Below are 13554 nucleotides of genomic sequence, written 5' to 3'. Positions count from 1 at the left end.
ATTTTATAAATATTATCATGTCAGAGATCTCATATTTTACTTTCTATAACAATTTTTTCCCATCAAAAAAAGAATGTTATGTTAAAAAATATAGATGAACCACTTTTGGCCTCAAACATACAATTTGAGAAAGAAAAAAAAATTTTGCTTTTACATTTGCTCTATTTGTTTCCACGTAAAATATTTTTCTCAGTTAAAATATTTTCTTTATTTTTGCTTTTTCAATGTTTGGGGTGTAAATTTTTATTTTTTTTTTATTTTTTATTATTATTTTTTTTTCTCTTCAGATTGTAATATGTTTTTTTATTTGTAAATATTTTAAAACAACCAAACACCAAAATATTTTGTTTGACATGTCAAATAAGTCTACCTATAAAGATACATGCATTTTCTACATAATAATTTTACATTCAAACAAATGGGGTAGGCACAAATTTGTTGTAGTTATACAAATATATATATATACATATATATATATATATATACATATATATATACACATGTACACTATTTACTTATTTAGGCATATACTATTTAAATGAAATTATCAAATAATATACGTCTAAACATGTCCATATCAATCTCTCTCTTTTTTCTTTTTTCTTTTTTGGTTGGTACCGCAACTCACCTAAACAGGGCCCCTTCGGGACCCACCCCAACTTACAAACTGGGAATGCTGTCGATAGCCCCACACCTCAGCAACAAATTCAGTCGAGCGTTATAATGGCGATGGATGGATTCGAACCTGGGATACTAATTCCTTTGTTTCTCTCTTTTTTTTTCTTAGTTTGCGGACAGAATACATGTGTAAAACCCAATTATTATATCAAAATTCATTTTTTATATTAAAATCATATTCACTATATTCACTACAAGGAGAGAGTATATTTTAATGAAAAAACTTACAGTCCGGATCAATCTCATGGGAGCCCTGAGCTCTCTACACTAATCATAAGATTAAGAATTTAAGAGAGAATATCTTGATTTTATACTAATATTTACAACTTTTGAGATTCTTCAAAATTGGGTGATTAATAACGAGATTGTTGAGAAAGGCACTAGTAGCATTTCCATTTTCTAATTTTATTTTAGTGCTATTTAAGTCTCTATTTTATTCTTGTCTTATTTTTAATTTATTTTTTATATAATTAAAAATATGCGAGTAAAAACAAAGTTTATTGAGATTACAAAAATTCAGTCACGCAAAATAACAACTTTAATTTTTTCAAAATTTTATGGAAATGGAAAAGAAATAAATAAAAATGAAATGAAAGGAATACGTGTGATTTTTAAATTGATAACAAAAAGAATTCGTTCAAATACTTTTAAAAATTACACTCACTCATAATGTAAGTAAATTTATTATCAAAATTACAATCACGTAAATTGATCATCTATTTTTTCAACCTACACAATGGAATTAACTTTAAGTAAAAAACATCTAACTTATACCAATAATATGCTAGCCAACTCTTAAAAATATAAGGTTTTAAAACATATTTATTAAGAGGTATTACTGAAATTATTTTTCTGACCCAATAATATCGTCATATATTACCTAAGTGATGTAATTTTTATTTATTAATAATATATGAAAAGAAAAAGAAAAAAATGTAGAAAATATTAAAACGAAAAGCATTGTTTTGATGCGTTACTTTCGCAATACACTTCAGACATGTGAGTTGATGTGTGAGTTGATGTTCGTTGAATTGATTCCAAATGAAATCAGCAAAGACTATTTATAGCAGTGGTTCATGCCAAATCTTGTCTCGGAATATTTTTTTATACAAATTCAAAATCTTTAGATAATACTTCTACATACACGGAAGAATTGTGGTACAATTTGGCATATTCTACAATTCTTTTTTGAAATCAGCAAAGACTATTTATAGCAGTCGTTGAAGTGGAAAGCAAGACCAGGTGTTGGTATATATAGAGTTCCAATTTAGTACTATTGATGTTTGGATAGCCCATTGGTTTCTTTCACTTTTTACCGAACCCACCAAAATGCAAGTGATGAAACCACTGGCTTCACTTGACCAGTTTAGTGCACCAATTGACATGTCCACGTTATTTGTGCTAGCTGTTGGTTTTGATCCTTGACAGTTACACAGACATTTAGAGTATCTCTAATTATTATATCATATGTATGTATAGCATGTGGTTTTGGGATTAGATTTGGGTTTCTTTACGTTTAAACAATGAATACAATTATTTATGCTAATTAGGATTCAGGACACTCTTTTCTATGCCTTAGATTAGTGCCTTACTACTTTTTTTCAAGTGACGAGTGAAGATACCCTTTGAATATGTTTTTAATATTAACTTTTGGAAAACAATGATAAAGAGATGAGATGGTAAAGTGATTTTAGCTATCAATGTACAGGTTTAAGCCTTCCCACCTCTTTTATTATTTTTGATTTACCTTGCTGCTTATAATGTGAGGCGGGCTAGTCGGAGAGGATCGGTGGTTGCGAGAGTTCTCACACACACACATATATATATACACACACACAGTTAATTTCATCTAAAAAAGTGGAATGAAATTGGACATGCATTTGTAACATAATAGTTAATTGCTTCGAGCTTCATTGAAATAAATCATTTGAGATTTCAAAATGATTAGTGGGTTAGAAAGTATTAACACCTCAATTACAGGTGTTGTGAGAATGTCATACATATGAATACGACTTGGATACGTGTTGTACATGACGAGAAGTGTTTTAAATTTTTTATTTTTTTATTTTTTCTTCTTAAACACGATTAGAACACGTGACTTAGACACGGAATGAATACTTTTAGAACGTAGCATGGTGGTTTTGTAATAATTATTTTAAAAGAACGAAATTGAATGTAATTTAAAATATATTATAAATTAATTAAAAAAATAATATAAAACTTAAGAAACAAAATAATAAGGATCTACCTCTAACTTCAATCAATATCCCGGGTTTGTATTGAACTAGTGTCAGGCCAATGTGAGTTGATTCTTCATGGGCCAAGTTTGGGTTGGGCTTTGGGCCTCGTCAATAATCCACAGTCTTGTCCAGATCCTCTGTCTTTTCTCGGATTCCAAATTCACCGATTTCCCGCCAAACCAGGACCTAGCTTCTTCCACATTCCCGCTCTCTCTCTCTACAATTTCTATACTTTCTATCTCTCTCTTGGACTCGGAGTCCTCTGAAATGGAAAGCAATGGAAGCTGACAGAAGCAGAGCAGTGAAGAGAAAACCCTTATCAGATCGAACCAATCTCAATCCCACCACCACCACTACCTTTCGCGACCGTCTTCCCTCTTTGTCAAACCCCCAAAATCAAATCCAATTACGAAGCCAAACCCGAAAAGCAAACCAAATTCGAAACCCTACAATCCATCAACCAATGGACCAGACAACAGTTCCTCCAAATCCTTCACGAGCGTCCCATTCATCCAACAACGACAGAAACATATATGTGTGTGTGCTTTTGTGGTTTGCTTCAATTGTTTCGGACACTTTAAGAAATAGATCCATTGACTTGATTTTGAATTTGGAAACACTAGGGTTTGTGGTTTTGTTCTGTTTATTGAACATCAATGGCTATCATTTTGGTAATTATCTTTGAAAATGTTACTTGTTATCATCCCCTCGGATTTGTTCACACTGTTCTAGTGTTTCTAGTTGGTTGTTATCTTTATCTATTTGTTGTTCATGGTTCAATTTGGAATTAATGAAGCTATGTTAAATTGTAGTATATGAATTTGAATTGTTAAATTTGTGAGATTAAAGGTTATGTGATTTTCAATTGATTTGTGATGTATGATTCTTTTTTGAGTCCTATTGTGTACACTGTTTTTGGGACTAACACACACCCACACACACATGTTACATATGTTATTTTTGGTTTTGGAAGGTTATAAGAACACTGAGATGTTTGAGTCTCCTGTAGTTTACAGTGAAAGACAGGCAGCAAAGAAAACGAAGAATAAAGGAAAGGCGATTGCAGTCTCTTCTAATTGCCATCTTGAAAGATCGAAGGATAAAGGAAAGGCGGTTGCTGTGGCTTTTGGTTGCACTACTTTGGAGAGAACAAAGGATAAAAAGAAAGAAATTGCTGTTACTTGTGCTTGTCCACCTCTGGAGAAGGCAGAGGATATAGGGAAGGCAATTGCTATGCATTCTAGTTGCTCTCCTCTGGAGAAATCAAAAGATAAAGGGGAGGGAGTTGCTGTGTCCTTTGTCTGCCTCAACATAGAAAACATGGGTGTAGGTGCAATTTTTTACACCCGAACAAGAGGCAGAGACAATGGACAATTTTGATAAGAGAGAACAATATGATAGGAATTCGATTCCTTCTCTTATTCATGCTCTACTTATAAGCTTGTACAGAGATTTACATGGAGTTGTTACTAATAGATTTTTTGGACGTGAACGTTTATTCCCCCTTATATTGTGCCCTCTCTTTATGGTGGGCGTTATGGAAGTTTGAAAAGGCCGATTTTGGGCCATTCCTTAGTTTGCTTCTGCTGTGTGGATCTTCCCTTACTAGTTGGGCCGAATTGACCTTCTTCCTTGTTGGGCCTCTGGCTTCTGCTGGGTTTCAAGGCTATTTTGATAAAAAAGTGAGCTTTATATTTGCTGACACGTGGTGTATTATGATTGGTGGAGAAATTTCTCTCCACAATGGAGAATGAAGGGAAATCAATTGATGCGCGCTTTAGTTGCACTCCTTTGCGCGCACACATGCACATTGTTCATTTGATACATATTAGTATTGACCCTTGGTAGATTTGTTTCAGTAGATACGTGTTTCTGCTTGTTCCTGTTCATGTACAATTAATAGTGTGATATTTGTGGATATCTAACTTGTTACAATGATACAAAGTGTTGAAATTTAATGAAAGTTGGATCAAATACAAGAAAAGGGAGAAGAAGAAAGAAGTGGCGGAAATCTATGTCTGAATTAAACTGATTTTCTCACATTTCTTTTATGTTCACCTAAATGGAACACATTGAAGTTACACATAATAACTTAATCTTTACCATAGAACATTTGCAAAATTCAAACTTAGGGTTTCCAGATTTGATACTCTCTCTACCTTATTCTTTTACATGGGTGAATTGTTCAAAAAGGAAAATGTGAAAGGAAACGAAAGGTATCGTAAATATAAACAAACTATTGGATTGAGTTGGATAAATTGAGTAGTTTCCAAATTCCATAAAATCCAACATATTTTCATAAAATTTCATGATACTATCTTGATATTTGAAATCCTTCTAAATTTTCTTCCATTTTGAATTTCATCTGTCCTCTTCTAAAATCTAATCAAAACACTTCTATTACTCAATAAAATAATAACGATACTTAGATCCTCACTAATGAAGATCTACACCATTTTCACTAATGATGTGGATTAATAATAAATCATCATCTCTTGATTTGGTAAGTGGGTATTTACCTACCATATTAAATTTAGTTATTATTTACCTACCATATTAAATTTAGTTATTAAAAATGACATATCTATTTATTATTTGTCCACATCACTAGTGAAGGTGGTGTAGATCATCACTAGTAAAGACCTAAGTATTACTCATAAAATAACATCTAATTTATTGTTAACAAAATCTTCAAATTATCTCAAAACTTGTTTTTGTCTGAGAAAGTTTGTTGAGATGTGTGAAATTTTAAATTGATCATTTAGGGTAGGGTCTGTTTGATTTGGTAAAAGTTAATGATAAAAAATAAAAGTGAAAAAAAGTGAAGTAAAAGAAAACAAACTTTCCAACTTGTATTTGGTTAGGAAGAAAATTTTTGGAGAAAATTATGAAAAAATCTAGTTTTGCTTGTTTGGATAGCATGAAAGAAAAAAAAAATAATTATACTTACCAAAACTATCCTTATAATTTTAAATATTAAAAAAATAAATAAATTTATTAGATGAATCTCTTTCTTACCTGATTGTTTATAATTTTTAGTAAACAAAAAATAAAATAATGGACTATTAAAAATAACAAAAAATTTATGTTTTTTTTCTTTTTCCAAGTAAGTAATAAGTGAAAGTTATAATATTTTAGTGAGGCACAAGTCATAAAAAACCAAATACCAACCCTTCGCAAACATTAATCTAAAGAAGTTCCATTAAACACAACCACTTAATAAATGTAGTTGGCCACCAAACACACACAGTCTCCATGGAGTTCCCAAACACAAAGTGCACGTTTAAATAAAATAGCCATGGACTATTAATAAAATAATGTCTAATTTACACAGAAGAATAGAAACAAATGACATGGCAAAGTAGGAAACTAAAATAAAAAAGGAGCAACCACTGCAGGGAAGTAAATTTTCATGCGTTTTATACTAGAAATATTTTGGGGAAAATAAGTACTTGCGGAATCCTAGTTTCTCAAAAATTTATTTTTCACTCTAACCAAATATCTAAAAAATTTGAAATTTTTCATTTTCTTTTCCTTTCCTGGTACTTCTAACTAACCAAACGAACCCTTAATACATCTTTTAATTTATTGGTTAAAATAGAAAAACTCATGGTGAGGGATAGACACCTCAATTTAATTCGGTTAGGGACTAATTTGAGAATAGAATTTAAAACCTGTAAGGCTTTTGAACCCGGTCCGTTTAATAATTAATATATAAATAAATATTTTTATTAGCTAATATATATATATATATATATATATATATATATATTTTTCTTATGAAAATTTTAGATTTAGCAACATTTTTGTTATTATGAATACCAATTTTTTTTACAAAATTTATGTTAAATTTGGGTTTGGGAAAGGGAAGTAAGATCCTTAAAAATAAATAAATAAATAAAAAATAATAATAAAAAAAGGGAAAAAACTTTTGATTTGAGCAGAGCCTATGACTGTGATAAGTTTCTCAAATTCTAATCTTCCAAAAAAAAGTTTCTCAAATTCTAGGGTTTTACTACGATGAGAGAGAGAGAGAGAGAGGTTCAACAATTTCGGACCATCTGCCTGAAGAAGTGCTGATGGATATCTTCACAAGACTACCCATCACGACTCTTGTGCAGATGAGGTGCGTTTGCAAATCATGGTATGCTCTAATCAACAATCCTACTTTCATCACCACACACACCAATCGAACCATTGCGCACAACACCACTCCATTACTACTCCTTGGGTACAACAATGGCAAGAATAAGCACTACTCAAGTACTCAGTACACTGCGTTGACGAAACATTTGTCCCACTTAACTGCCCTTTTAATTACTACCCAATCTCTCCCTTCATAATACTGGGTTCATGTAATGGGTTAATTTGCTTGTGCGACGATGATTGTTATACAAACATTATCATTCTGTGGTACCCAGCAATTGACAAGTCCGTGACACTTAGTGTTACACCTGACTCGCATGATTGCGTTCTAGGGTTTGGGTTCGATTCTCGGACTAATGACTATAAGGTTGTGAGAATTATTTATTTTCGCTTCTGGTCGTTTGCAGTTCGGTCAGAGGTTGATGTTTATGAGCTTAGCACAGGTCTGTGGAGAAGCATTGCTTCTACTCCTCCTCCTAATCACATGATTGTATGTTGTCGGCCACATGTCTTTGTGAATGGGGCTTCACATTGGATCACAAATGAGCTGCGGGATGAGGAATTATATAGGTATTTGATTTTGTCATTTGATATGGGTAGTGAGGTTTTCAAGGAGATGATGCTTCCGAGCAGCATTGCTAATGACTGTACGCGGGATGTGTCCATTGCACCTTTTGGGGAATCTCTCTCTCTCATCCATTATGATAATGAATTTAGGGGCAGAAGTAGTAGTTGTTGTGTATGGGTGATGAAAGAGTATGGTGTAGTAAGTTCTTGGACCAAATTGTTCACTGTTGATCTAGGAGGAATAAACAGGGTTTTAGGATTTAGAACAACGGGTGAAGTTTTAGTGGAGAAGTATGATCGAGGGCTGGTTTCATATGATCCCGTGAGCAAAAAAGTGGTCGAAACTGGAATCTATGGGAATTGGTCCTCGTTTCATTTGTATACTTACATGGAAAGCCTCATTTTACTTGGGAGGAAAAAATGAAGTCCTAATGGGCCAAGCATGTAATGGTAACTACCTTACTGAAGACGAGGATAGAGTCAAGGAGGGAGCATTGACTAAGAAAGATAAAGCAAGCAAAGAAGAAGAAGAAGAAGAAGAAAAAGAATAGGAATGCAGGCCATGTGAATGTACTTCTCAATATTTGAACTTATTGTCTTAATTTATGTTTTATCCTTAGATACATGATATTGATAATTTCTGTTTTATTCTTTTACTTTTACTTTCACTTTCCATTATTAAGAATATTTGCACTTATTGTCTTAACCTTTCATCACAGTACCTTTCATCTAGCAAAATTTGTTGCCATTCTTAAGCTAAGGGGAAATCTAGTATTTGGTTATTTTAACTTCTACATCTGAAAAAATGGATAGGGTTGAGTAGTGTTCATTTTCAGTTTCTCTAATGTCATAAATATTAGATGATCTTGGTATTTTTCAAATTTTTTTAGATGGGTTCCTCTTTTTTTACTTGTTGACAGTGTTCATTATTGACTACTCTATCTTCTGTTGCTCTCAGCTGTAAAATTAGAAATTCCTAATTCATTAGGACAGAAAAAGAATAGTGGAGAGCTGGTTGTACAATCCCCAATTTCATAGCCATTGAGAATCTTTCAATCCTTGGTATTCCTGAATTTTATTTTTTTTATTTTTTTTTTGTATATACTGATTACCAACACATTTATCTTTTCGCATAAATCTCTCCCTATCTATCTCTTTTATTATTATTATTATTATTATTGGGTCTGTCCTTACATGTGAACAACAAGAAGCCAACCACAACACTAGCCTCAAACTCTCTACATCGATACCTACATATCTGATATGAAGCCAAGAGCCTTTGATTTGAAAAATAAAAAATAAATAAAGGCGATTCTATATTGATTTCTGGAGAGAAATTTTAGACTAATTATCGCAGAATCATAATTTACCTTTGCAAATAAGACATGCGTCTTCAGTAATTTTAGATCCCAACAACTGGTAGGTCCTCGATAATTTAACATGATTCAAGATGTTATTCAATTGAAACTCATTTACATTATTTGATTCGAACAGAAAAAATAGGGAGAATAAAGTTGATGTATGCACTAATTAATTAATATGTATATATATGTGTAGGGGTGTGTTTGTGTATGTATTATAGGGCTTTTATATGTAGAGGAGGAAAAATAAGATGATGAAATGGGGTTGGTCTTAGGAGTCATACCAAGTTGTTATTTATTTGTTTTTTTTTTCTTATACATATATATATTAAAAAAAATCCTGGACATGCGGCACAATGTTGTAGGAAGGGCATACTATAATGTATAACTTATAGTATAGTTTAATGATGAGTAAATTGTAACTTCGCATCCTTAGTAACTTGCAAACTTGACGGTTTTTTGTCACGTGAGGGGTTAATTGCAAGAATATGATAATACGTATGGTTTATTTGCAACTACCTTTATTATTGCTGTTGTGGTGGTTGTTGTTGTTATGCAATCAAATTTATTTTACGCAATTGTTATAAAATATGGTTTGTATTCAGACAAAACCTATAACAGTTGACAAGTAAAAGTATGTGAAGAAGATTGTGACAGAGTAAGCAGAATGGGAAGAGAAGGATAACAAATAATTGCATGTGCCTTGCTTTTGTTGTTTGAAGCATTGATATGTGAGCAGAAATTAAAATCTGAAGCAGCAAATGCTGGACGGTCTTTCCAACAGCACCAAGCATAGCAGTTTTGACAATTTGCAATAAATAAAGTTGCTTTGTAGACCTCAATATCAACAATCATAACTAAAACCTAAATTACAAAGCTGATATGATAGAAGATGTCACTCGCGAGGTACTAGAAGACATGGTTTACCAGTTCTACCTTGTAAATGAGAATCCTGAGACCACCCAAGGATTACCCACCTTTGATAGAAGCGAATTAGCAGAGGAAAGTACTAGTCCTCCTGGATTTTGTTTTCCAATAAAGCTGGACAATGTCATCAAAAAGATAAAAGTCCCACATGGAAAACAAAATCTTGAAGGCTCCTCTAGTCCTTTGGTAGAAGCAGACGAATATGATTTTTGTTGATGAAAAGGTACCTACAGGGGCTGGGCTTGGTGGTGGAAGCAGTAATGCTGCAACTGCTCTATGGACGGCAAATCAATGCGGTGGTTGTGTAGCCACTGAAAAGGAACTCCAAGAATGGTCAAGCGAGATTGGTTCAGATGTTCCTTTCTTCTTCTCCTATGAAGCAGCCTATTGTACTGGTAGAGGTGAGGTATGTCCTGTCAAATACAAAATTCACCCAGTCTTGTCAGTTCTTGGTTTTTATGTTATCGTTGTTTCCCATGCCTGCAGTATACATAGGTGTTGTAAAAATAGTTTACAAGTCTATATGCATACGTATAGATGTTTGTGCTTTGATAAATCCCTACTGGGTGCTGCTTTCTTTTATTGTAAATGAATGCATCACTAATTTATCTATTTTACTTGAGATTTCAAGCCTAGTCACACTTTTGTGAAAGCAAAGATCCCATCTTTTTTCCTTGCTTTCATGTAGAAATAGGAATATGGAATGGCATGCACCCCTATGAAGTGCTAAGCTGGTTGTTGTGGTGTAGGGTTAAAATTATTGGGGTTCTAAAGACACAGGATCATGGGTGGCTTGCTCATCCCTATTCCTGTGGCGTGCATGGCGCCAAGAAAGCATACAGAAACAGTTCTCACACATGGAATTGCTACTGACAAGCTCAACAAATCAGTACCCTTCTGACCATGGCGAACGTTATTGTAAAGCACTTCAAACGTGGTTGAGGTTGGAGTAGAGTCAGAATGTTACTTATGTATTATTTCTAAGTTGGGGTGGTTAGGTTTTCGACAGTGCCATTTTTAGTCCATACTACTGTCATTTGAGATGCTTTTGTGTGGTCTTGCAGAAACTCATGCATTCGAAGTGCCTCCATCACTGAAAAGATTAAAACAGCGTTCGCATGGTGCAAGCCGTGGACGGTATGATGCTGTTTTCATGTTCGGAAGGTACAACTTAGTGCATTTTAAGTATTTATTTAGTAGAGACTCAAGAAAATTTTGGATTGTTTGATGTTATACTGTCCACTTCAAAAGAAATTAGTTCCGTTGCAATTTGATGAATGAGAGAGTTGAGCGTGACACCATCAACTTCCCTTGTATTATTATTTTATGATTTCTGTATGAATGGTTGGCACATACGCTAGAACTAAATGATTACTATAAGTTTGATTATGATCATCAGATATTGTTTGAAGCAAAAACATTTATCAAACAAGAACTAAATTGATCGAATTCTTTTGTTTGTCATAAGACCCTATAAAAAGGTGAAGTGCCAACACTGGGAACGAACTCTATATATACAAAATCAGTCAACTCAAGGATAGTGTTCACTGTTTGTGCTACAGTTCACTGTTTTTGTACTCCTGGTTTTTATTTCACACACACACACATATTACATACATATATATTTCTTCATGTCCATAGTTCGCATACTGAAGGAGATGGTAATTGTAAATCTTTTATTAATTGAATAAGAACTTTAATGTGATTTTCTGAATCTTTTTGTACCACATTTTAGTTGTTCATATTTTATATATGTAACCATGTATTAACTTCTTAAACTTATTTGATGCAGTGGACGCATTATAGCTGGGATTGTATAGTGAAAACTTTTGCCGGATCATCACTGTGGACGTAGACACAACCCATGCTGAACCACTCTAAATTTTTGTGGTTCTTTGTGTGTGGCTTGCTTGCTTTTATATTGTATTTCATAATTTGTTTTTGGTTCGCTGCGTTTCTCATTATATGGTTCATGATATGTTTGTGAAAAAATATTTCTCTGTGAATAGAAATTGATGATCTGCGGGTTTGGGATTGGAGTTATTTGTGTATCATTAATGTAATATATTTTCATTTATCAACAATGTCAACGATAAAAATCTCCGATTTTCATCCTGATTAGAGTGCTTACAGAAAAAATATTGAACAAGACTACTCTCTGTCCATAAAAGTAGTCTTAATTTAATACCACCTGTGTCTATAGATGTGAGTATAAAATTCACACACTTGCTTTTATTATATTTTAGGGTAAAGTGCAAAAAAAAACCGTGATCTATCAGCTGATTGCACAAAACCCCCCTGTATTAACAATTGCTCCTGAACTATGAAAAAAAAGTGCATTTAAGGACAAAATGTGAAGTTTCCGTTAAGTACACAGTAAATTACCAATTTATCCTTAACAGAAGGAGACCATTTTATTGTTTCTTTACCTTCAGTTGCTGACGTGTCGTCCACAGTCCTAATACCCAATGAATGAAAATCAAACAGTGCATCAAACCTTATCACCATCTTGCTTCTATTATCCCGTTTCAGGGCCAAACACCACCAACACTTGTGCCAGAAATCACTCTAACTCACCCACTGCAAATTCTAAATCACTCATTGCAAGATGACAACTCTTGGAGGGTGGAGAGAAAGAATCGGCGGTGGAGTGTTTGAGATTAGAGCGCAACCTACAACTCTGGCACTGACAAGCAATTGAAGAAACTGAGAGGAAATTGTAAGGTGACACTATCAAAATATCAAAATGGGTTCCAATTTAAACAGGTTGTATATCGGGGTTGATCGAATTTGGTGCGTGGTGGGTCTCTCCATTGACGATGATGTTGGGGTTGATTGACAACGTTTCTTTCCATTGACGGATGCTACAATCGTGAGATAAACCAAAGATTGCAGAAGAGGACTTGGGTCTTGAGTTTCGGCAAAGAACAACTGGGGGTTGATTGGATTTGGTGCGTGTCTTTCTCCATTAATGGTGATATAGAGGAAGAACAAGGAAGATGGAAAATACGATGAGGTAAATGAATGAGAGAGTCAGAGTCCAGTAGTTAAATAATTGATTTTCTCACAAATTTGAACGTCTTATATACGTTCATATATATATGTGTGTGTGTGTGTAAATCGATTGCAGATCACAACAATTGAGAACGAATCAATTACAGAGAATGGAGTTGATTTTTTTCGTTCTTGAAAAGATACCCTTATTTCGGCGGAAGCAGCGGAGTGTGTCGCCGGAGAATGGACAAATGGTTGGTGAGATTGGCTGAGGAGGAGGAGGTGGTGTTCGGCGAGAGGCAGTGCATCATCACTGTCCATTGATATGGGGTTAAAAAATTCATTTATTAACCTTATTGTACTAAGGGTATCTTTGTTATTTTCAATTTTTGCTTATGTCACATACCAATTTCAGGTGGACAAACTAACAGAACATTAACGATTGGGGGATTTTTGCAAAAATTGCGATAGTTCAGGGGATTTACTTAAAAAACAGAAGTTCAGGGGGGTTTCTTGGGAGAGAGAGTAAAGATCAGGGGGTTTTTTTTGCACTTTACCCTATATTTTATTACAATGACAGAGGATGTATTTTTATAAATATACTTTAAAAGTTATTTTTTGATGGGGTCTACCTATTTTAT

At 33.6% G+C, this 13554-nt stretch overlaps 2 protein-coding genes across 2 annotated transcripts; both read left to right on the top strand.

Annotated features, from left to right (window-relative positions):
• Positions 1–6997: 6997 nt before the first annotated feature.
• On the top strand, positions 6998–9788 carry LOC132314131 (F-box protein CPR1-like). The gene is made up of 3 exons (XM_059813030.1): positions 6998–7181; positions 7340–7953; positions 9732–9788. Exons 1-3 carry the CDS (start codon positions 6998–7000, stop codon positions 9786–9788), a joined length of 855 nt encoding a protein of 284 aa, XP_059669013.1.
• Positions 9789–9874: 86 nt separating this feature from the next.
• On the top strand, positions 9875–10414 carry LOC132314130 (4-diphosphocytidyl-2-C-methyl-D-erythritol kinase, chloroplastic/chromoplastic-like). The gene is made up of 3 exons (XM_059813028.1): positions 9875–10042; positions 10143–10325; positions 10406–10414. Exons 1-3 carry the CDS (start codon positions 9875–9877, stop codon positions 10412–10414), a joined length of 360 nt encoding a protein of 119 aa, XP_059669011.1.
• Positions 10415–13554: the final 3140 nt, after the last annotated feature.

This window comes from Cornus florida, unplaced genomic scaffold, assembly GCF_030987335.1.
Source record: "Cornus florida cultivar Cherokee Brave unplaced genomic scaffold, ASM3098733v1 CherokeeBrave_3.0.0_Hap2_Chr06, whole genome shotgun sequence".
Taxonomy (NCBI): domain Eukaryota; kingdom Viridiplantae; phylum Streptophyta; class Magnoliopsida; order Cornales; family Cornaceae; genus Cornus; species Cornus florida.
The sequence above is the reverse complement of the archived record's forward strand: the minus strand, read 5'-3'. Positions and strand labels throughout refer to the sequence as shown.